Genomic DNA, 25,976 nt, shown 5'->3' on the forward strand with positions numbered 1-25,976 from the left:
TTGATTCAAATCAAACTTTCATTTCCCCTAAACATGAGATGGAGAAAATTCAATTTCAATAAATGGCTCATATTTAGCAAAATTTATTCCTGGCATGCAAATTATATCCTTTGGTCAAACATGAGAAATGAGAAGCCAACAAAATAAATAGTAGCGGAACTTCTGTCCTAAAAAACGAATGCCAATGCCTGCGCAACTCTCCCATCAAATCATTATCCCAAAATTATTCATTCTTCTTTTTAAAATTATAACAAATTATATAAAATTTTGTTGATTTAATTGTTTCGGGTTTGTCTGCCTCTAGCTGAAGCTTATCTTGTTTATAAGGATACCCGAAAAGGAGTAGATGCTATGAGTTGTGGAGTATAACTGCTTTGCAACAAGGTCCATGGCTTGTCATGGGTGATTTTCAGAGTTTGATTCTCCAATTATCGACAGCAAAGATCTTATACGTTTATGCAATGGTCTCACTTTCATTTCATTATGTTATTTTTAAGATATAATTTAGGATATTTTGAATGTTTAATGAGTAAAAAAAAATGGCTGTCCCTTTTTTCCCATATGTATGGGGTAAGGGGGAGGTAAGATAGTAGGCTGCCCCCAACACCAGGTTGAGAGCAGCTTCCGTAGGAGACCTCCAAATTATGAAATGCCCTCCGTGGGACTTGATCCCACGACCTCAAGGTTTAGAACCTTGTGCTCTACCAACTGAGCTGGATGGTCATTTTAAGATTACACTTATTTAAAATAATAATAATCACTAAACAAGCGCATTTGACATATTTGGTTGGTTCATCAAATTGTTTGTCTTTGTTCATCCGTATTTCTTTAGGTCATAGATTTTAGTTTCATTAAGGACACTTTTCTTCCTTCCCTAGAGTCCCATTTTCTCCTCCCTATAATAAGTACGATTATGTAAAATTTGCCGAACAAAATAATAATAATCACAATATTTATACCAAAAAATAGTTAATTTTATTGTTTCACCAAATATTTTAATAATTCAAGCTCTTGATCGTAGAGTATTCAGCATCAAGTTTCACATGGGACGGCTGTTAGGATTATAAAAAAATTGAAGTATATCAATGATATTTAAGGTTATTACATTAGGCAAAATATTCTTCTAATTCATTACATTCATTAAATTAAATGACAATTATTGCATCCATTAAATAATAATTTAGATATTTTTTTAAAAATCCCCAAACATATTTTTTTAGCTTTCAATCATGACATATTGTCGTACATATTTTTGTGTTTGCTTTAAAAGAAAATTTTATATTTTAAAGTAAAATAGGAAGCTTAATGGTAAAGAATTCATACTCTATTCTCCATATTTCAAATTTAATATCTAAATAATAGTATTATGGTAGAAATTGGATTGCGATGAATTTCAACGATTTATCTTCATTGATATGATTAAAAAGGTTACAGTTGATCGTTCTGTAATGAGAAAGAAGAGAATAAATATGTTGAAAAAGATGACGAATAATATAGAGTCCCTTGTGTTGTTCACGTCCGATGACTTGTGTATATTTTTTAATATTGGAGATATTTATAGATGGACAGAGTCAACAAATCTAGTTGTAAGACAATAAATTTAAGAGTAAAATATATAAATAGTCTCAAAATTTTTAGGACACTTATATTTTAATCACCTATCTTTTATAACTTGTAATACGATCATCGAATTTTTAATTTGTTTTCTTTTAACTCAATTAACTCTGATATGGCAACTACTACTTATTCTTCTTCCTCTTCTTTTACCTTCTTCATCTTTTTCTCGTCCTCCTCCGCCTAAAAGCTTGCATTTAGGCTCTTCCTTTCTCCAGTGTCTACTACATCAAATCCTCAAGCTTTTGGACTCTTCCTTTAAAAAAAAGGTGAAATATTATACGAAAGAACCAAAGAGGAAGAAGCCTCCTTTCTTTGGTCTCAGCTACTCGCCTTCTTCGAATTCTTCTTCCCCATCAGTTATTGTATCAATGTCTTACACTAAGGAGCTGGCTGCTCCCAAGAAAGAAGCCTCTCTCGCTGCTCGTCTCTGTCAGGTTTCCATTTTTCATCAAAACCCAAATTTTTCTATGCGTTTTTTGTTATGGGGTTTTACCAATTTTCTCACATCCTTTGTTTTTGTGTTCTTCTGTGTGTGTTGATTTTATTTTTATCACGGTTTCTTTGCGTGTTCTTTGGAATTGTTAATCGTTGTATTATTAGTGAAATTTAAATGACTGAATTGCATCTCATTTTGTTTTTCAATTAAATTTGAGGTTTTCGTTCAGAATTACCATTCTTAATGGCTTTGATATATTTCATCGTGTCAAGCTGTGTATATTTAGAACTTAAATTTGGGGTTTTAATCTCCAGAAGGTTCAAAAGGCTTTGTTACAATCGGATGTCCAATCCAAAAATGATAAAAGTCCTGTCACAGTCGCTGATTATGGTTTGTTTCTCAAACTTTCCTGCTTCTTCCACTTTAGTTCTTTCGTATAATATTTCACCTTTTTCTAAAAGAACGAACCCAAAAGCTTGAGGATTTGTAGTAGCAGACACTGGGGAAAGGAATAACGGAAATGCAAGCTTAGGTGGAGGAGGAGAGGAAGAAGCTGTCATGTTAGCAAAAAAATTAATAGATGATAATTCGAGGGACAAAAATAAATTAAAAATTCGATGACTGTATTGTAAGTTTAAAAATTGAGTGATCAAAATGTAAGCTCCCAAAAAATTCCAGAATTGTTTACATTCTTTACCTTAAATTTTAGGTAGAATACATGAATATGTGAGTGATCATGTGAATATATCATAATTAATAAAAAAATATAAAATTTCAAAAGATAAAAGACTTCAAGAAACTTCAAAGAAATAACTACGAAAAAAATTCACGAGAAGTATAATAAAATTATATATACTAGAGAGTGAAATGTAACATGATTTAAAAATGAACTTAATTATTTAAGTCAAAAAATATTTTGGTTAAATTATTAATTTTTTTCCAAAAATTTTAATTGTTAGTTGGTTTGATATAGGTTTTTAATAGTTCGAGATGATTATAAGTAAGTGTCTGCTGAAAATTTGTCTTACTTATTGACAATACATACACTCTGTAGATATAATTACTCGAACTCAGATCTTTTAAGGAGAACAATACTTTCTTTCATTATTGAAACCACTCGATGAATTCTTAATATAATTAGATGAAAACAATTGAATTTTCTAAAGTAATATAAGATATGATAATTTTAATCTTTATTACGAATCATTGAATGATCTCAATGATAAAGAAAATTTTGTTCTCCTTAAATATTTTAGACTTAAACAATTATATTCATAGAGTATGTGTAGACACAATATTTTCGTCCCATGTAACACACTTTTATAATATATAGTGTATTAAACATATTCTATATTATATTAATTATTTTATTACACTGGCAGGCATGATATTCGACCCAAATTACAAGACCAATTTGCTGGCCCATACCATGGCCCAACAGACACCATATGCCCAACACGTAACCCAATTCAGGGTTTCCAAAAACCCTAGCCATGCCTCGTCCCACAGCGTCGTTTCCTCTATAGGCTCCATTCACGCCTCTGTCCGAGTTTCACGGTAGCACGCCACCACAGTCGCACGGCTCGCCCAGTCCCGAACTGTCCGGCGCAAGAATCTCTCCCATCACCAACAGCAAATAGAAGCGTTAGAGTTCGATTAGGACTCAATAGGTCTAAAAATAGTATGTTATGTCTAGTATAAATAAGTGTAAAATCATCCATTTGTAACGACGATTTTCATACGAATATTATGCACAAAAACACACAGGAAGGTTACACCAAAATACCAGAAAGTTAGGAACAGATAGATAGTGATCCCGAAGCATTTGTAATCGGTTTGAAGATAAATAAAAAAGGTAGCATTTTTTTACCTTTGTTCATTCGTTTCCTCCTTTGCATGTTGACTTTGTTTAATGTTTGGCTCCAAAAAAACCCAAAAATACCGAATGGCCGATGAGTTTTAGGGGAGGGGACCGAGACTTTGATCTCAAATCTACCATCCCTCGAGGCCTATTTTGTAAAACCAGTCTGATTTTCGAAGTGGGGAGGGGATGGGCTCTCGAAAAATGATTTTTTTCTTCTTTTTTTTTTAAAACATTTACCGTCAATGAACGACGGCCGACGCCGTTCAACGGCGGCGGCGCGAGATGGCCAACGACCACTTTTTGGAAAATGCCGCCTGTGTTCTTTGTTTATGAAGAACAAGGCGGAGAGAAAATGAGAGAGGGAGGGGGCGTTTCTGTGAAGAGAATAGAAAATGAAGCATTAAATTTTTTTTTGAGTTAAATACTTGGCCCAGTAGATTCGCGCTTGTGCCCGACCCGACTCCTTGGGCCCGCATGTTTCTAAAATAAAGAGGGTAAATAGCGTTTTAGTCCCTTAACGTTTTTAAATTCCTAAGTTGAACACTAAATTCGATTTTGACCAACTAATTCGCTTCAAAATTCGGCCTGTTTTTTTAAATTTTCTTCCAATTCAGTCCCCCGTTTTTTAAAGCTTATTTTAAATTAGTTTTGAGCTCGAAATCTTTGTAATCTGGCCACTTAATTTGTTCCACTTTCAATTTGGTCCCATATATTTAAGTTTTAATTATTATTTCTTTATTTAATCATTTTTTAGTTTATCTATACATGTATGTTTTTATTATCCATGTTTTTCTGTTTTTAGTTTTTTTTTTCATTTTTATGTTTATATGTATATATATATATGTATGTATACTTTTAATAGCTTATTTATATGACCTATTATTATCACGTATATATTTTAATCGTGTTTTACTTTTTTTGATGTTTCTTTTTTCTTATGTTTATTTATGCGTTGTACGTGTATAGATTATTACTATTTTATTTATTTATTTTTGTCATTTTTTAATCTCTTTATCCTTTTATCTCCATGTCGTAACATTTATTTCCTTTTGTCCATCCCTATTTTACCTATTGTATTTTTTTTTAATTTTTTATTTTTTTATTTTCTTTTTTCTCTAACACGTTTCCTGATTTTTAAGGGTTCATTCTCAAATCTTTCAGTGGTAAGTAACTTGGATCAATTTTTTTTTACCTTTTTAGTTAAACTTATATATATTTTTTAATTTAAGACAACTGGAAATTACATAGTACTGAAAGGGCAGTTCAAGGGTGCTAACCATTCCTTGACTGTAACCGACTCCCGAATCTGACACATCACTGGTAAGATGCAGATCAGGTAAGAAATAAGGTATCCGGTCAACCTATTTATTTTCAAATAAAAGATCGGTGACGACTCCTAACCATTTAATCCAAGTCGAAGCCCAATTTCGGGGCCCAACCGAAAGACGGTTATGACAGCTTGGCGACTCCACTGGGGACACAGGTAAGTGAGTCAAGCTAAGGTAATTTCCAGTTGTCTTTTTAACGAAAAGGGTAAGTTTAAATTTCAAGGTAACATTTCGATCCTTACTGCTTACTTTTGATTATATTTTTCGAGTAAATAGTTGTACTAATCATTTTCTAATGATTTAAGCCCCTAAAGATTTTTCATCTAAGGCTCTAATCCCGAGCTCCAAACCCGTTTTAAGTGGGGGTGAAAGCGACGCATTCGTGTGAATTTATTCACCGCATATGCCTAGAAAGTAGCCTTCGGGATTCATATACCTTATGTCTTCGTGTGAATTTATTCTCTGCATAGACATAAGGGAATGTGTCCTCTCGAGTTTAACTTAGTCCACACAACCCTGTGATGGGTTTAGGACTAAGGGTCTGGTAAGCCCAACGGGGCGCCGGCAAGAAGAACTCGGGTACCTTTTTTTAACCTAAACTGGGAGACAGTGGAGAATTAGAGCCTACCACGAAACCACATTCCAAAACCTAGGATATTTTTACCCTAACCATGTTTTTTGTGTTCTTTCCCTTTCGTCATTTTATGTTTGTTTATTTATTTTTTGTACTAACTTTTTGCATGTGTTTGTTTTTTAGCATTTGCATCATAACAAGAGGCCATTGATCCCTAAAAAGCGTTTATTACACACAAAATAATCTGAACAAATGGATAAATGTATTGTAATACAGGAGATTAAAAACCCTGATGTACGATTATGGTCCGAGAAGACTCAGAAGGAAAAGGGAGACATTCTTCAAAGAAGCTATGTGTCAGAGCTGGTCAGCTATGCCTCTATCATCCTAAAACAGAATGACGTGCAAGAGCTTCGAGACATCTGGGACAGTTGGAAGAATGATCAGAAACATAAATTTAGCCAACGGTACGGTGACATTGCACTTTTGCTTCATATCAAAACCGATGAGCCCTTAATCAGAGCCTTGGTTCAATTCTGGAACTCGAGATACAGTTGCTTTACTTTTAATAAGGAGGACATAGTGCCCACCATTGAAGAATACACTACACTGTTACACTGTGAAAGTATCAAACTAGAGAGGGCCTACCTTAAATACATTAAAAGTCAGCCTTTCAAGAATGCACTAGCCAAAGTTGCCGGGGTTGACGAAAAATGGGTAACTGACCGGGCTCGATGTAAAGGCAATGGGGAAGGAATTGCTTAGCTTCATATCAAGCAACTGATGAAAAACCATCCCGATGAGTGGAAGGCAATAGACCTGTTTGCACTGGGTCTGTATGGTCTGATTATATTCCTGAAGACTTTGGGTTACATTGATGCTACTGTGGTAGAGCTGTTTGAACAACTCCTGAAGTGAGTCAACCTAGCACCAACCATCTTAGCTGAAACCTTTCGATCTCTCAACCATTGCAGAAGAGCTGGCGGAGGAAGATTCGTTGGGTGTACTCAGCTCCTTCAAGTCTGGATCCATAGCCACTTTTGGAAGACTAATGGGGTGGCCTATCCCCGGTTCAGCACTACCTATTCACCTTTGGAATAATTCATCAATAGGAAATGGCATGAAGGTGCTTCAAAAGAAAAGTGGATGAAAGTCTTTACACATTTTCAGGATCGAGATATTACCTGGAGAGCCCCTTGGTTGTTCCTCAGTGACGTTCTTTTCCGGTGTGGGGATTCTGATACTATGATCTTACTTGGACTTTGGGGTGTAGTTGGGTATGCTCCGTTTTTAGTACTTAGAAAGTTTGTGGCACGTCAATTTGTCCTCGCAACATACAGACTAATTAAATCAGAGTTTGTGTATAGCGGTGACAGTTATAAGAAGATAATCAAGGAAGCATCTGAGTCATGGAAGAAAGTATTTCGAATGGATGTCGTTGCTGCCAGAGACATGCTTACTCCGGATTATGTGGAGTGGTGAAGATTGAAAAAGAATGATAACGTCCCGGTGCCAGACTGTGAAGACACTCGGACTATGGAAGAACATCTCAGGCATGTTCCTTCCGGACTTGAGATAGCCAAGACAGAGTTTGAAGCTGTGAATAACGAGCTGAAGCAAAGGATTAAGGAACTTGAAGCTGAAAGTTATCAATGGAAGCTCGATGCCGACTCACAGAAAGATAAAGCAGACAAACTGGAAAGGGAACAGAAAAGAGTCCGTTTTGAGCTCGAAGACTTAAGAAAAGGCTATCAAGATAAAGTCAAGGATAACTCCAAGTTAAAAGTAACCTCTGAATACTGGAAAGACGAAGCTCATAGTCTGAAAAGGAAATTCGAGGGGCCTGATGAAAGAGCTTGGAAGGAACAACTGAAGACTGCTCAAAGACGCTTAGTAGACAATCAACATCAGAACCAACGCTTGAGAATCCGGGTGGCGGATTTAGAGAAACAACATGAAAAGGATGGCAAGACAATAGCTGAGTTAGAAGCTGTTGTAGATGGGTTCAAAAGGCAAGCGAACGAGCTTCAGATAGTGCCCTTTGATGGAGGTTTAAGAGGCGTTTCCATTGGGAGCAAGCACAACGAAGAGTAAGGGCCAGAGACGCAACCATCCGAGATTTCCTGGAACAAGTACAGAAGGCGGCTCGTCATCTTCACCGCCTAGCTAGGGAAGCAGGAGTGGTTCGACAAGGTATTCAACCAGTGATAGATGAAGGCAGAAGACTTGTCAACCTACTATAAGCTGTTAGGGGTCTAGAGGATTTAGTCCAAATGTACCTTTAATTTGTTTTTATGCCTCTTAAAAGATAAAACATTTTTGTTTGAATAAGGATTGTTTATAATAATGGACACTTTTCTGGATCAATGCCTCCAAATTGCATACATCATGCATTGCATTTCTTGCATTTTATATTTCATGTTTGTTTTTATTTTATATTTTCCATGTTTTTACATTCGTATTAACTAACAGAACATGTCTCAGACACCAAGCGTACCACCGCCAGTATTAGATACGCATAACCCTCACAACACTCGTGCAAAAAAGAAACAAATGGATGCTAGTATCGAGAAGATTGAGGAGAACATGACAAGACTGCAGAAAGAATTGGAGGACAAAATGGCTCAGAATAGTCAACGTATCATGGAGTCCATTAAGAAAAGCACGGAGTCCTTAGTCGACCAGATCGTGGCTAAGTTATCTGGTTTACAACAACAGACAAATGCATCCGGAGAAGGTGCATCTGAGGGGATAACCATACCACCAACCCCATAAGTGGTTGTCTCTTCCGGGACCTTACCCGGACTACAAGATGACTCATCTGCCACCAGAGGGAAAGCTGCATTAGTGGCAAATTTACAGACTTCTGCGACGAAACCTGACAGTCATCTGGACGACTGCCCTATCCCAGATTTTGACGAGGAGGATAAGGTAAGGAAGATGGAGGAAAAGATCGGGATGTTAGAAGACCAAATAAAAATGGTCCAAGGAGACCATGATTATTATGGTGTGGATGCAATGGAACTAAGTTTAGTTCCCGATTTGGTGCTTCCACCAAAATTTAAGGTTACTGAGTTTGAGAAGTTCGACGGGAACAACTACTCTTCAACCCATATCACTATGTTCTGTCAGAAGATGACAGGGTACGGGGGAAATGACCAACTCTTAATCCACTGCTTTCAGGAGAGCCTGTTAGGTTCAGCTATCCGGTGGTACAACCAGCTCAGCCGAACTCATATCAAGACGTGGAAAGACTTAGCCAAGTCTTTCTTAAAGCAGTACAAACATATCAATGATATGAGACCAGACCGAGTTATGCTGTTTGTACAGACCCTGAAGGTACCTTACTTCGGGCATTTGGTAGCAATCACGTCGGGAAGTTTCTCAGATTTAGTCATTGTTGGTGAGATGGTTGATCTGGCCATAAAACAAGGAAAGATTGAGGGAGGTGACTCTAGTAGAAAGCCTCCCGTGAAGAACAAAGACCGCGATATCAACAATGTCAACACATACAACACTAGCAAAGGTGTTAATATCTCAAATTCAAAAACAACTGTAGCTGTACCATCTGGTACTTCTAACCAATCTCAGAGAGAATCAAGGAGGGATAGGGAAAGGGAGCAGTTCGATCCCATTCCCATGACCTATAAAGAGTTATATCAACAACTCTTTGACACTCACGCAGTATCACCCTACCTAATGGATCTGATAAAGCCCCCATATCCAAAGTGGTATGACGAAAACGCCCACTGCGAATATCATGGAGGCATGGGGAATTAAATCGAAAAATGTCTCGCATTCAAGAGGCTTGTACAACGAATGCAAAACAAGAATTGGATCCATTTCAACTCCGGAGCACCGAATGTCACGCAGAATCCCTTGCCTAATCATCCAGAGACCGGGATCAACGCAATCACAACAGAGAATGGCAAGAGAGTCAAAACTGGTGGTTCGAAAGTTAAAGCTCCTTTGGCTTGGGTATGAAGCCAAATGGTAAAGGTGGGGCTTCTTACACCCCATTCACGGGCAACAAGGATAGAAGATGGTGATTATTGTTGTTACCACAATGAAGAGGGGCATAATGTGCAAGAATGCCCAGAGTTCATATCGTTAGTCCAGCTCATGATGGATCGAAAAGAGCTGGAATTTTATGAGGAAATTTAAGATTCTTCGGAAGAAGATGTTTGCACTACCGAAGAATCATCTGACAAGAGGTATGACAGGGGTGGTCCTCTGATAATTACCCCTAAAGAGAAGATGACAACAACAACACAAGCCAGGGTGGTGATCACAGCACCTCGACCTTTTTAATACAAGGACAATCGACAAGTGCCATGGAAGTACGAATGCCAAGTGAGTACTTCTAAAAGATATGATGACAAAGTGGGACAAAGGCCACTTGTGCCATTCAAAGAAGATGTGTTAGTTGTCAACGAACCCATAAAGGAGGAAGAATCTAAAGAGTTCCTCAAGATCTTGAAGTACAACGAGTACAGCATTGTAGAATAGTTCCACAACTTACCTACACGTACTTCAATGCTAGCACTATTTTTAAACTCGGAGGCACACCGAGAAGCATTGTTGAAAGTCCTTAATCAAACGTTCGTGCCACAGGACATACCAGTCAGCAAGATAGATCGACTGGTAAATAATATTCAATCTGATAATCTCATCTCATTTTCAGATGATGAGATTCCATCCGGAGGAAGAGGCTGAACAAAGGCGTTACACATTACCACCTATTGTAAGGGGCACACTTTACCAAGTGTCTTGGTCGATAACGGTTTAGCCTTGAACGTGATGCCTTTGGTGACACTAAAAAGGCTGCCAACAGATACCTCACATATGAGACCATGTCAGAATATGGTCCGAGCATTCAATGGGACTAAAAGAGAGGTTATTGGCAAGATCGAGGTACCATTGACCATTGGACCAACCACCTATGATGTTGAATTCCTTGTGATTGATATCATGACGTCCTATAGCTGTCTTTTGGGAAGGCCATAGATTCATCAAGCAGGTGCAATACTCTCTACGCTGCATCAAAAAGTTAAATTTGTTATCGATGGGGCCTTGGTAATTATCAACGTTGAAGAAGATGTCGTGGCAAGTGTGACCACGAAGGCCCCATACATCGAAGTAGATGAGGAAGCGGTAGAGTGCTCATTTCGCTCCTTAGAATTCGTGAATGCCACATTCGTGGCAGAGGGAAGAAGGATTCCTAAACTCCGACTCTCCCAGTACACCAAAATGGAAATCAAACAAACCTTGAGACGAGGTGCCAAGATCGGAAGAGGGTTTGGGAAATTACTACAAGGAATGATCAATCCAGTCTTTCCTGTTTTGAAGTTAGATCAGTTTGGGCTCGGTTTTCAGTCCAGTTAGCACGAAAAGAGGAAGGAAGTCCAGAAGAACCGAGAAAGAAGACTAGCCAGGTTAACTGGAGGTGAACTTCAACGGGAACCCATGGCATTCCCGCCTCTTTACCGCACATTCAAGTCGGGTGGTTATGTGTTCGAGACCACCTCATCTGATTTAGAAGCGGCTCTGAAAGATTTGAACATTAATGTCGTGACCACAGAAGATGTTGACAACGAAGACAGATCCAGGATATGCCCCCTGCCACCTGGGTTCATGCCTAGCAGTTGGTCGGTGGAAGAACTACCTATGGTTTACAAGAACCTTTCAGAGTAATATTCGAACTATCCCTATTTGCCCATACCCGGGGCAATAGGTGATCTTTTGTAAGGGTGAATAAACATTTTGTCTAAATTCAATAAAAGATGCATTTTTCCTATGTCCATGGCAAACAAATTTTCTTTATTTCTTTTTGAATTCATCGTCTATTTTTTTTCATTTCAGCACTTCATTTCCATTTCTCTGTCAAATTTAATTCTTTGACCGTTTCGTGTGGGATATTTCCTCTCACACACCCATACATTCTTTGTTTCTTCAGGACCCCAGATAACGATAATGTAGGCACTGATGATCTTGATCTGAAAGTGGATTTTGAGTCAGCCATTTACCTCGGGGAATTTGATGAATGCGACACTGAAGAGGAGTGTAACTTGCCTATCGAATTGTTGAGGATGGTAGAAAGAGAAGAGAAGCAAATTATACCACATGAGGAAGCGATAGAAATCTTGAAATTGGGCACTGAATATGACAAAAAAGAGGTTAAAATCGGCACAACTCTCTCGGCTGAAGCAAGATAAAACCTAATAGTCTTACTTCAGGAGTATAGATATGTGTTCGCCTGGTCATATCAGGAGATGCCAGGACTAGGCACAGGTATGGTAGTTCATAAACTGCCAATTAAGCTAGAATGCAAACCCGTGCAACAGAAACTAAGAAGGATGCGACCAGAAATGCTCCTTAAGATCAAAGAAGAAGTCAAGAAGCAATTTGATGCCAGTTTTCTTCAAGTGGCCAAGTATCCGGAGTGAGTAGCCAACATAGTGCCATTTCCGAAAAAGGACGGAAAGGTTCGCATGTGCGTCAGTTACCGTGATCTTAATAAGGCGAGCCCTAAAGACAACTTTCCTCTGCCTCACATTGATACATTGGTAGACAATACAGCTGGGAACGCTTTCTTTTCATTAATGGATAGATTTTCGGGATATAACCAGATGAAGATGCATCCTGAAGACATGGATAAAACCACGTTCCTCATAATATGGGGAACCTTCTGCTACAAGGTGATGCCCTTTGGACTAAAGAATGCTGGGGCAACATATCAAAGAGCTATGGTGACCCTGTTCCACGACATGATGCACAAAAAGATAGAAGTTTATATTGACGAAATGATTATCAAGGCACAAACCGAGAATGAATATGTCGAGAATCTGAGGAAGCTCTTTCAGAGGTTGAGGAAGTTTCAGCTACGACTGAACCCTAGCAAGTGTACCTTCGGGGTGACATCCGGGAAACTGTTAGGCTTCGTGGTCAGCAGAAAAGGCATTGAGATTGATCCTAACAATGTTAAGGCTATCCAGAACCTACCTCCACCTAGAACATAAAAGAGGTCCGAGGTTTTCTAGGTAGATTGAATTACATAGCTCGGTTCATATCTCAGTTAACCGATAAGTGTGACCCAATCTTCCGTCTTCTTCGAAAGAACAATCCAGAAGCATGGGATAAAAAATGTCAGATTGCATTCGAGAAAGTAAATGAGTATTTGTCTCACTCTCCTATCCTGATGTCCCCTATTCCGGGCAAACCTCTATTCTTGTATCTCTCCATATTCGAGAACTCCATGGGGTGTGTCCTAGGACAACATGATGAATCCGGGAAGAAGGAAAGAGACATCTACTATTTAAGCAAGAAGTTCACCGATTGCAAGGTCAGATATCCTCCTATCGAGAAGGTCTGCTGTGCTTTAGTCTGGGCTACAAAAAGACTCCGACAATACATGTTGTACCACACTACTTGACTGATTTCCAAGTTAGATCCCATGAAATACATGATGGGTGTACCTACTTTATCTGGAAGGTTAGCCCGATGGCAGATGCTTTTGTCGGAATTTTACATTGAGTACGTGAGCCAGAAAGTAATCAAAGGAAGTGCCATATCGGAGTTCTTAGCCAGCAGAACCGATGAGAATTACTAGCCTTTGACGAAGACTTGATGGCTATCTCCTTAGAAGAAGCAAGGACTTCAACGGACAGTTCCTGGAGAATGCATTTCGATGGCGCGTCAAATGCATTAGGACATGGCATCGAGGCTATCCTAATTTCTCCAGAAGGGAGTCACTACCCATTTACTAGCAGACTCAACTTCGATTGCACCAATAACATGCCAGAGTATGAAGCATGTGTCTTGGGAATCTGAGCTGCACTGGGGCAAAGCATAAAGACCTTGCGGATATATGGAGATTCAGTATTAGTAATCTATCAGCTCCGCGGAGAGTGGGAAACCAAGTATGTAAAGCTGTTAGAGTACCGAAAACTAGTACTGAATCTGCTCGAAGAGTTCGACGAAGTCACCTTCCACTATATGCCAAGAGAAGAAAATCAAATAGCTGACGCTTTAGCTATATTGGCAGCCGCGTTAAAGGTTGGCGGGGAGGCTGAAATGATGCCAATTAACTTGTAGTCGTATGATTACCGGGCTCATTGTTACCAAATTGAAGAAGTTAAAGACACTAAACCTTGATACTACGACATTCTGCAGAATATTAAGCATCGAAGTTATCCAGAAGAAGCCACCGAAACCGATAAGAGAACCTTTAGAAGGATGGCAACTGGATACGTCCTTGACGGAGAGGTCTTATACAAGAAGTGTCATAATCAAGTCCTGCTAAGATGCGTCGATGCTGAAGAGGCAAAAATGATAGTGGAAGAAGTACATGATGGAGTTTGTGGAGCACATGCAAATGGACATATGATGTCAAGACAAATAATAAGATGCGGATACTTTTGGTCCACACTCGAAAGTGATTGCATCAAATATGCCAGAAGATGTCATAAATGTTAGATTTACGGAGATAAAATTAACGTTCCACCTCATCCACTTCATGTAATGACGTCGCCCTGGCCTTTCTCAGTGTGGGGTATGGACGTTATCGGATAAATCCATCTGAAGGCTTCGAATGGTCATCATTTCATTCTCATAGCGATTGACTATTTCATGAAATGGGTAGAGGCTGCATTATATGCCAATGTCACTCAGTCCACTATTTGCAAGTTTCTAAAGAAAGAGATTATATGTCGGTATGGTCTACCTGAAAGGATCATTACCGATAATGCTACAAACTTGAACAACAAAATGATGAATGCTATTTATGAACAATTCAACATAAAACATCACAATTCCACTGCTTACAGACCAAAGATGAACGGAGCAGTAGAAACAACAAATAAAAACATTAAGAAGATAGTGGAAAAAACGACTGAAACTTACAAAATCTGGCATGAGAAGTTGTCTTTCGCTTTGTTCGCCTATCGAACCTCTTTACGAACCTCGATTGGGGTAACTATATTTTCACTAGCTTATGGAATGGAAGCAGTGCTACCCATTGAAGTAGAGATTCCGTCACTCCGGGTCTTGACAGAAGTCAAACTGGATGATGTAGAGTGGGTACAATCCAGATATGATCAACTTAACCTGATAGATGAAAAGAGACTGAAAGCCATTCATCATGGTCAAATCTATCAGAAACGAATGATCCGAGCACATGATAAAAAGGTGTGCCCGAGAATATTCCGCGAAGGAGATCTGGTGCTAAAGAGAATTTGGCCAGTCCAGAAAGATTTCCGAGGAAAATGGATGCCAAATTGGGAAGGACCTTATGTCGTGAAAAAGGCCTTCTACGGAGGGGCTCTTGTCCTGGCTGAAATGGACGGACCTGAACTGCCACATCCCATCAACTCTGATACAGTCAAGAAGTACTTCGCTTAGGATGAAAACCCGAAAGGGCGTCTTAAGTTGAAGAAAGGAAAAGAGAAAATAAAAACAAAAAACAAAAAAACAAAAAAAGGAAAACGTTTAGGGTGAAAACCCAAAAGGGTGCCCTAAATTGAAAAAAAAAGAAAATGAAAAGAGAAAAAAAAATAAGGTGGGTTCAAGATGAAAACCCGCAAAAGGGCGTCTTGCAACCAATGATGGGTCCAAGTTAAAAACCCGAAAGGGTGATTTGGATATCAGTTCAAGAAATCCAAACAGTGGAAGCATCTCAGCATATGAATCTTCTACAAACTCAACAAATAAGAGGAATGTTACACTCCCCTGAACGTTGTCGCATTTTCAAAGATCCTTTAGCAAAGGTTGCATTCAAGGTCACCAAACAGTTTTCAGCTCAGAAGTGCCCACATTATCGATATCTAAGACATTCATTTACACCTCATTATGTATTCATTTTTTCAGAATGTTTGTCATATATTATTTGTTCTTTTTTCTTATGAATAAAAGACAATCTCTTTCTCTAAACCAATTCCTTTTGAGCATCTTGGATTGAGCTTAAACTTTATGATTTATTTACTTATGAAAAAGATAATCGTATATTATTGTACAAAGATTCATTGAAAAGTACAGGTACCCGAAGCCGATTAAGGCTCATGCACATACTTGAGATGGTCGAGAGGTATTTCCCAAATCAAGAAGCAAATAGAATGTGCACATCAGATTGAAACATTTAAAAAATTCAAGATCAAGGATCAAAACTTCAAGATTTCAAAACCAAGAGTCAATAACGACAGGCCACCAGAGATCGAGATTTCTCTTCAGAGCCCAAGATAACACCTGTTGCATATGTATTTTAGGCATACCCAAGAGCATTGCATCCATAGCATCACATATATGCATAACTTTTTTAGGTTTTAGCTAGAGTCAATTTTCAACTTCGCACCGAAAGATATTGGACTCGAAACGACACAATTTGCTCGAGAGTAGATTTCAACTTCACAACAAAGGATATCTAGCTCGAAGCCAAACTTCAAAATAAAGGGGTCATCCATGGTTTCAACTTCACGGTGAAGGGAATCGTGTCCACCTGTAACATACAATACTTGGATTTCAACTTCACGGCGAAGGATATTCAAGTCAAGGCTCAACTTCACGGCGAAGGATATTCAAGTCAAGGCTCAACTTCACGACGAAGGGGCCATCCGCGATTTCAACTCTACGAAAGAGGATATCGTACCCACACATCCACGATTTCAACTCCACGATGAAAGATATCGTGCCATTCGGGGGCTCAACTTCACGACGAAAGGGCTTCCCAATTTCATAACCAATTTCAACTTCACAGCGAAGGATATTGGATCCAAGACAACACAAGCCCAACTTCACGACGAAAGGGCGGTTGATTGTCAACAAACAATTTTCAGAGTCAATTTCAACTTCACAACGAAGGATATTAGACTCAAGACATCACAAGCTCAACTTCACGGCGAAGGGGCGACTGACTATCAACAAACAATTCCCCAATTTCAGATCCAATTTCACCTTCACAGCGAATGATATTGGACCCAAGACAGCACAAGCTCAACTTCACGGTGAAGGGGCGACTGACTGTCAACAAATAATTTTCCAGTTCCAGAGCCAATTTCAACTTCACGACGGAGGATATTGGACTCGGAGCAGTACAACTTGCTTGGATTTCAACTTCACGACGAAGGATATCCAATTACCAGGCTCAACTTCACGACGAAGGGGCCACCCGCAGTTTCAACTTCACGACGAAGGGAATCGTGCACACAAGCAGCATTCATCTCTAGACTGGATTTCAACTTCACGACGAAGGATATCCAACTCAAAGAAGGAGTGTTTGTCAATAAACTTTCCAGTTTCAGAGTCAATTTCAACTTCACGACGAAGGATGTTGGCCTCGAAACAAAACAACCTACATTGGATTTCAACATCACGACGAAGGATATCCAATCCTCCGACTCGACCTCACGGCGAGGGAGTCATTTTTGATTCAATTCGAATTAACATATCAGTTATTACATTAGACGAAACTTGTGTCTTTAATCTTTGCTCTATTTTTGTTACACGATAATGAGCAAAGAGGGGCAGCTGTAGACACAATATTTTCGTCCCATGTAACACACTTTTATAATATATAGTGTATTAAACATATTCTATATTATATTAATTATTTTATTACACTGGCAGGCATGATATTCGACCCAAATTACAAGACCAATTTGCTGGCCCAGACCATGACCTAACAGAAACCACACGCCCAACACGTAACCTAGTTCAGGGTTTCCAGAAACCCTAGCCATGCCTCGTCCCACAGCACCGTTTCCTCTATAGGTTCCATTCACGCCTCTGCCCGAGTTTTACGGTAGCACGCCACCATAGTCGCACGGCTCGCCCAGTCCCAAACTGTCCGGCGCAAGAATCTCGCCCATCACCAACAACCAACAGAAAATAGAAGCGTTAGAGTTCGATTAGGACTCAATAGGTCTAAAAATAATCTGTTATGTCTACTATAAATAAGTGTAAAATCATCCATTTGTAACGACGATTTTCATACGAATATTACGCACAAAAACACACACGAAGGTTACACCAAAATACCAGAAAGTTACGAACAGATAGATAGTGATCCCGAAGCATTTGTAATCGGTTTGAAGATAAATAAAAAAGGTAGCATTTTTTTTACCTTTGTTCATTCGTTTCCTCCTTTGCATGTTGACTTTGTTTGATGCTTGGCTCCAAAAAAACCCAAAAATACCGAATGGCCGATGAGTTTTAGGGGAGGGACCGAGACTTTGATCTCAGATCTACCCTCCCCCGAGGCCTATTTTGTAAAACCAGTCTGATTTTCGAAGTGGGGAGGGGATGGGCTCTCGAAAAATGATTTTTTTTCTTTTTTTTTTAAAAACATTTGCCACCGCGAGGCAGCGCGAGGAGGCCAACGGCCGTTTTCTGGAAAATGTCGCATGTGTTCTTCGTTTATGAAAAACAAGGCGGAGAGAAAATGAGAGAGAAAGGGGGCGTTTCTGTGAAGAGAATAGAAAATGAAGCATTAAAATTTTTTTGAGTTAAATACTTGGCCCAGTAGATCCGCGCCTGTGCCCGACCCGGCTCCTTGGGCCCGTGTGTTTCCAAAATAAAGAGGGTAAACAGCGTTTTAGTCCCTTAACATTTTTAAATGCCCAAGTTGAACACTAAATTCGATTTTGACCAACTAATTCGCTTCAAAATTCGGCCTATTTTTTTTTTTTTAATTTTCTTTCAATTCAGTCCCCGTTTTTTAAAAGCTTATTTAAAATTAGTTTTGAGCTCGAAATCTTTGTAATCTGGCCACTTAATTTGTTCCACTTTCAATTTGGTCCCATATATTTAAGTTTTAATTATTATTTCTTTATTTAATCATTTTTTTAGTTTATCTATACATGTATGTTTTTATTATCCATGTTTTTCTGTTTTTAGTTTTTTTTTCATTTTTACGTTTATATGTATATATATATATGTATACTTTTAATAGCTTATTTATATGACCTATTATTATTACGTATATATTTTAATCGTGTTTTACTTTTTTTGATGTTTCTTTTTTCTTATGTTTATTTATGCATTGATCGTGTATAGATTATTACTATTTTATTTATTTATTTTTGTCATTTTTTAATCTCTTTATCCTTTTATCTCCATGTCGTATCATTTATTTCTTTTTATCCACCCCTGTTTTACCTATTGTATTTTTTTATTTTTTTTATTTTCTTTTTTCCCTAACACGTTTCTTGATTTTGAAGGGTTCATTCTCAAATCTTTCAGTGGTGAGTAACTTGGATCAATTTTTTATCTTTTTAGTTAAACTTATATATTTTTTTAATTTAAGACAACTGGAAATTACATAGTACCGAAAGGGCAGTTCAAAGGTGCTAACCCTTCATTGACTGTAACCGACTCCCGAATCCGACACATCACTGGTAAGACACAGATTAAATAAGAAATAAGGTATCCGATCAACCTATTTATTTTCAAATAAAAGATCGGTGGCGACTCCTAACCATTTAATCCAAGTCGAAGCTCAATTTCGGAGTCCAACCGAAAAACGGTTACGACAATATGTATGTTAATAATTAAAAAATTATGAATTAATACTATCTTATAATAATACAAAACTATTAATTTACTAAATAAAAAAAATAAAAAGACATATTTTTTAGTTCACAAAGTGCTGTCTTAATCTTTATTATGTTCTTAATCCAACCGGCAGATTATGTAAAAATCTTCAAATACGTTTGAAAATTGTCATTCTTAGGTTTTTACGGTACAGTAAAGTCTATTTTAACACAAAATCATAAAACCCAACACCAACTCATGACCGTTTGATTATTCAACATCATGATCTCAATTTATTCTCAAGTAGAAATAACGATAAAGATTTAATCACAACCAGGTCATAAATTGTTCATATGTTCCTAAATTATGAGCTTCCCCCATCAAAACATAAAAAGATGTTCTTAACTCGAAAATAGTGTTCTGAGATTTGATCGGAAAACCCATTTCCCTCGGTTTCACAAAACCCATTATCAACCAATCAAAAACTTAAAAAACCCAGATTTATTGTTGAAATGCATCTGACTTAAATCTAAGTTGGCATCTTGTTCTTTGCTATTATTGTTGAGTTGTATGATTGTTTTTGAAGTTATAGTTTTCTGGGTTTATTTTTCCTTTTTGATTCGAGTAAAAGTTTGATGAGAGGAGTGAATTGAGGTTGTTGATAAAGAGACAATGACTGGAGGGTCATTGGGGATTCGTTCTGGGAGTTATGGTTCTTTGGATAAACAACAACAAAACGGTGTTTTGTTGCCAGTTCAAGCGCCTACAACGATAAGAGCTAAGCCTTCTAAAGTTTTAAAGGAGAAGGAGACATTTGTTCATTGGATCTGTAAGTTTGCAGGTCGAAAAAAGGTTGGAATGTTGCTTCTTTGTCTAATCTCTGCTGCTGTTTTTGTTTGGGTCTTGTATGTTGGCAAAGGTTGGTTTCTTTTTCCCTTTGTAGCTCATCATTGATGGATTATTCTCGTTGAAATTTTAGAAATCAAGGGTAGTGAATTAGTGAATTTTTAGGGTGGTTGCTCTGATTCTTTTTAATGAAAGAAGTGGTCCAAATTCTGGGTTTACATTGATTAGACTTGGACTTAATGTTTCCATTTTGGTTAGTGTGTTCGAATAAAGAACTAGACATCTATATGCTTGCTCATGAGCTCAATTTCTGTTGAGGGAAATAATGTTAATCATTCAACTCAATTGAATTGCTTTTCTTCCTTTACAAACTTTGAATGTACTTTTTGATTCAATGTTTATGTTGGATTTTATATATGTGTGTGTGTCTGTAGTTTTTGATGAGTGTTAGATCCTAGTGCAAGCTAATTTAGTTTGCTTCCCTCTATGTTTTGGTTTTGGAATTCTAGACGCCAATTGATAGTTGAATTTGAATTGATTGTGGCTTGTATACAGGTGAATACCAGGAAAGTGACAATATCCGTAAGGTAAACGATAGCTTGCATCTTAATAGTTCCGGATTTCCCCTGATAAACGAAGTGCAAAGTGTCAAAATAGACAATTGGACAACTTTACTAGCCAGTGACGGTGTTGAAGGAACTGATTTTAGAGTAATGCCCCCTCCTCCTCCTCCATATTTTCTTGGCTACACTCTTTCCCCAGGGCATCCATGCAACACTTTTAGTTTACCCCCTCCACCAGCAGATAAGAAAAGAACGGGACCACGTCGTAAGCATTCTTTTGTTTAGTAAATTTCTCGAATTATTTCTTATTCTTTTTAGTTTTAAATTTTGTATTTTGACATTGTTAGTTCTGGTTTTGCCTCGTTGAACATTAGTTTCTGAGTTTTCTTGCTTGTTTTTGTCGCAGCTTGTCCTGTATGTTACCTTTCGGTGGAAGAAGCTGTTGCTTTGATGCCAAAAGTTCCATCATTTTCTCCAATACTTAAGAATTTAACATATATTTACGAGGAAAATTTAAAAAAAGAGAATGAATTCGGTGGTTCGGACTTTGGTGGGTATCCTACTTTGAAGCAACGGGATGATTCATATGATATAAGAGAGTCGATGAATGTGCATTGTGGGTATGGTTTTTTTTGTTCTTTTTTAGGGTTTAAAAGTAAATATGATTTGGTATTCTTATATTTGCAAGTTTGCCTGTTTAGTACCTTTGATCGATGTGTATCGTGTTTTCCAGATTTGTCAAAGGAAGCAAACCTGGCCTTGGGACAGGATTCGACATTGTTGACAAAGATCTTCTCGAGATGGAGCAATGTCATGGAGTGGTGGTTGCATCTGCGATATTTGGTACCCGTAATTGTACTATATTTCGTCTTATTTTTCAGTTTCTGGATTGGAGACCCTTGGTTTTTATCGAATAACCGGATTCATTTTCAGGAGCTTTCGACATTATACAACAGCCAAAGAATATAAGTGAATATTCCAAGCAAACTATTTGTTTCTACATGTTTGTCGACGAAGAAACAGAGGCTGATTTGAAAGCAAATGGTAGCTTGGATGAGAGCAAGAAGATTGGAGTATGGAGAATTGTTGTTGTTCGTAATCTTCCTTACACTGATGGAAGGCGCAACGGAAAGGTAAATGTTCAGAATACAGATGATATGTCCTCTGAGTTTAGATCTGAATTAGAGAACCCGAGTTTTTAGTAGATTATGATGAATATTGTCCACATTGCTTGATTCACTCTTTGAGAATGGAACCGAGAAATAAAATATTGAGACAATGCATCAACTTGATGCCTTTTGACTTGTGATTTGCTTGTAACAGATCCCAAAGCTTCTAACTCACAGGCTATTTCCGAATGCTCGGTTTTCTTTATGGATTGATGGGAAACTCGAGCTTCTTGTTGATCCATATCAAATTCTAGAGAGGTAATTTGGAATTCCATCCAGCTTCCTAATTAGTAAGATTCTTAACTATCATATGTTGAAGTTGCACACTGTGATTACTCTCAAGAATACTGCAATGTTAAAAAGTTTTGGTCCCGATGTTTGTTTATTCTAACTGTTCCAAGTATTCCTTCAGGTTCTTGTGGAGAAAAAACGCTACATTTGCAATTTCTAGGCATTATAAACGCTTTGATGTTTTTGTCGAGGCTGAGGCAAATAAAGCTGCAGGCAAATACGATAATGCTTCCATTGATTTTCAGGTCGATTTTTATAAAAAGGAGGGTTTGACCCCATATTCCGAAGCAAAACTCCCTATCACGAGTGGTATGCCCCAAGATACTTCTTTGTATGTTGTTTTGTTTGATTCCGTCTTGTTTTAGCTTTAACCGAGGTTTGATTCAATGGCCGGTTTTGCAGATGTTCCTGAAGGATGTGTAATAATAAGGGAACATGTTCCTGTTAGCAACCTCTTCACTTGTCTTTGGTTCAATGAAGTTGACCTTTTTACTTCAAGAGACCAGATTAGTTTTTCGATGGTAAGGGATAAGATTGCAGCGAAGACGAATTGGACTTTGAATATGTTCTTGGACTGTGAACGGCGCAACTTTGTCGTTCAGGTATTTACTTTTTTAGCAGTGTAGTTAAATATGATAGAATTCTCATGGAATATCAGAAATGTTCTTGGACTGCATATCACGTCGAACATGTTCCTGTTCTTGTTCTTTGTATGGATGATATTCTGTCATGCACATACCATGCTCGGATTTGGATGATATTGTGTCACGTGGATACCATGCTCGGATTTCGATGATATTGTGTCACGTGCATACCATGCTCGGATTTGGATGATATTGTGTCATGTGAATACCATGCTTGGATTTGGATGATATTATGTCATGCGCATACCATGCTCGGATTTGTTCTAGAACCTAGAATCTAACTATCGAATTTTACATCGAATAAAACCGTTGTTTCTCTTGAGCGACCTACTTTTCTCATTGCCTCATTTGTTACTTGCAGAAGTACCATAAGGATGTCCTAGTGCATTTAGCTCCTCCGGCCATTTACCCTCCACCGCCACCGCTACCGCTACATTCGGCCAATGATCCGCTCCGGAAGATCTTACCGAGACGCGGAAGGGATAGGAGGTCGGGTTCTAGGCGTCATCACAAAGTCGGCAAGGAAATTATTTTGAGTTGAAATGTTTTTGCTGAGGCAAATTAAGAATGTTGTAAGTTTTGTTCCATAGAAACTAGAGTCAGTCCAATTTCTTTCCCTTCACTTTGGTTGCATTTTAACTCTGGCAATTGTCCATTTTGATTCATTTTTTTGTTGTATATATATACGCACACATCAAACATAGTTTTTATTATATATTATATGAATTTTGGTCCGTATTTTGTTGTTTTAGTGATAGCAGCTTTGTTTGTAATTTGGAATTAAAAATTAATAAAAGTGGATGACATCGGCATTGTTCTTCCTCTTGTTTCAGTTTCTACTTGATAGAAGGCCAGGGTGTTTTTTTTTTATGGAATTGGTAGTGGCTTGATTCGTGTAACGATGTTACTAATTCACTCGCGTGGCTCCCTGGCCTTGAATAAGATCGCCATTGTGGGATAGTTAGAACGCACCAGCTCATGGATTTATGGCTTTTCTGATATAACTCTTTCCTCAATTGTAGTTTGAGTTAGGCTTTTGACCTAATTTTTTTAGTTAGCCATACCGTTTTCTTCCATTTTGTTGAAACATCTGTGACGTTCAAGTGTAAATTATCTCTCCACCATATTTGAAATATATTATATTCTACGACTCAATGAGTGTTAAAAGGAGTCTTGTTTTCCTTTAAAGAATTGAGTTTGAACAACTATGTCTGTAAAGTGTGTTTGTTAAAGACTAAAAAAGATTATGAACATATATTATTTTGTACTCGTTCCAAACTATTAAAATGAAGATATTATAGGTAATGTCAACATCTATCAGAAGATTTGACTGTTAGGTAATTAATATATATATATATATATATATATATATATATATATATATATATATATATAGAAGATTTGAATGTTAGGTAATTGTAATATATATATAAAATATTGGTGATCAAAATAAAAGCGTCCTTAAAATTGAATGACCAATTATAGTTTACTTTAGGGTTTAATGTATAAGTGACTAAAGTGAACAATTGTTATAAGGACAACGATTAAATTGAGAGGACTTTTTGTGATCAAAATGAAAGCAACGTAAACATTGGTTGACCATCTAAGTAATTTACCACAAGATAATCTATTCGTATGACCACTTAATTATTGTCTTTTTTCATTTTGACCACTAATTTTAAAATTTTATCAATTAGACCATTTAACTATTTAAGTATATCAATCAAGCCACTTGTCATCGAGATGATTGTCAAAACAATTGGTATAATTACACATTTGATCTTCAATAATTTATGCATTCTATTAATTTAATTCAATTAAATAAATTTAGTTTGCAGTTAGATGATGAAATGTGTCAATATCATATTCAAAGATATTTTCTTAATTTTAATTATTTTATTTTGTACTCAGTATATAAATATTAAGGATCAAATGTATAATTATACTAATTATCTTAACATTTACGTCATCTCCTTCATTAAATGTTAATGATAAATCAATTGATTGACACACTTAAATAGTTAAGTGATCTGATTTGATAAAATTTCAAAATTAATGGTTGAAATAAAAAAAGGTTGATAGTTAAGTGGTCATATAAATAGTGTACCCTTTACCAGAAACTCTCAAACCGCATGAAACCGACAAATTGGCGTTAAGCTGAAATTAGCTTAATTTTTTTGGCCATTTTCAAACGTAATATAGCTTTGCTGTTCATCTTCCTCTTTTCTTCTTGTTTCTTCCGTTCCCAAAATGAATTTGGGGTTAAGATTCAATTCCACTACAACAATGCCTATTTCATCAAACTTTTAACAGCCCCCGCACCGATCGATTTCATAATTAAACACACACACACAAAAAAAACCTCCCACAAAAATGTCAACATCGTCATCGGCTTTCAGGTTGATCTGTGTCCTCCACTCGGTGATCGCCTTAACAAGCGGCGCACTCATGATGTTCTACATGAAGGAGATGTACGCCTTCACGCACGGGATAGAGACCGCCGCCAAACTCCTGGGCTCCACCCCGCACGACCAGCTCTTGATCCGGACCTCCGATTCCTTCTCGGGCCTGCTCTTGTTCGCCATCGGCTTCTTGCTTTTCATGGTCTCGTTTGTTAAAGACAGGGAGTTTCAATCGTTTTTCGCCAAAGGGTGCACGATTCTGCATGTTTTTCTGGCGTTGTGGAGGTTCTGGTTCGAGAGGAGAGTGGAGGATTTGGCTTGGGATTGCCTTAGAGAGACGATCGGTGATATTTTGATGGGTTTTTCTTGGATATTCTTTTTGGTTTACTCTTGGAGAGAAAAGTATGATTAGATTTTTGAAATATTTTAATTTGTCTGTTTAAACTTGCATTTTCTTGTTCCATGTCTAAATTTTGTTTAGTTCATCATGATCTGGGTTCTTTTGAAATTTAGTGTATGATCATTGGGTATGGACCGCAATTTGATATTTGAAGAAAGAAAAATCATCTTTGTTGATTGATACGCATATATGGGATTTAAATATCGGTATGCAATCGAAATAGAGGTTATTAAATAATTTTTTATATTATTCGAAATCATTATTGTATGAACATAATAATATATTTAATATGTTCGTATTCATGATAAATATAACGGTAAC

General features: G+C 37.5%; 2 protein-coding genes across 3 annotated transcripts; both read left to right on the forward strand.

Annotated features, from left to right (window-relative positions):
• Positions 1–19,737: 19,737 nt before the first annotated feature.
• LOC120189281 lies at positions 19,738–23,575 on the forward strand. Of its 2 annotated transcripts, none has more exons than XM_039192595.1 (9): positions 19,738–20,259; positions 20,742–21,014; positions 21,156–21,369; positions 21,483–21,592; positions 21,683–21,882; positions 22,073–22,176; positions 22,331–22,518; positions 22,612–22,811; positions 23,215–23,575. In XM_039192595.1, the coding sequence occupies exons 1-9, from the start codon at positions 20,013–20,015 to the stop codon at positions 23,392–23,394; spliced, it is 1,716 nt and encodes a 571-aa protein (XP_039048526.1). In that variant the 5' UTR covers positions 19,738–20,012; the 3' UTR covers positions 23,395–23,575. The 2 variants fall into 2 exon arrangements, with proteins under 2 accessions (XP_039048526.1, XP_039048533.1); XM_039192602.1 differs by having other exon boundaries at positions 19,738–20,169.
• Positions 23,576–25,049: 1,474 nt separating this feature from the next.
• Positions 25,050–25,731, forward strand: LOC120189297. Its single transcript, XM_039192613.1, has one exon. The coding sequence runs from the start codon at positions 25,227–25,229 to the stop codon at positions 25,665–25,667; it is 441 nt and encodes a 146-aa protein (XP_039048544.1). The 5' UTR covers positions 25,050–25,226; the 3' UTR covers positions 25,668–25,731.
• Positions 25,732–25,976: the final 245 nt, after the last annotated feature.

The sequence above is a fragment of the Hibiscus syriacus genome, unplaced genomic scaffold (genome assembly GCF_006381635.1).
Source record: "Hibiscus syriacus cultivar Baekdansim isolate YM2019G1 unplaced genomic scaffold, ASM638163v2 tig00004072_pilon, whole genome shotgun sequence".
Classification (NCBI taxonomy): domain Eukaryota; kingdom Viridiplantae; phylum Streptophyta; class Magnoliopsida; order Malvales; family Malvaceae; genus Hibiscus; species Hibiscus syriacus.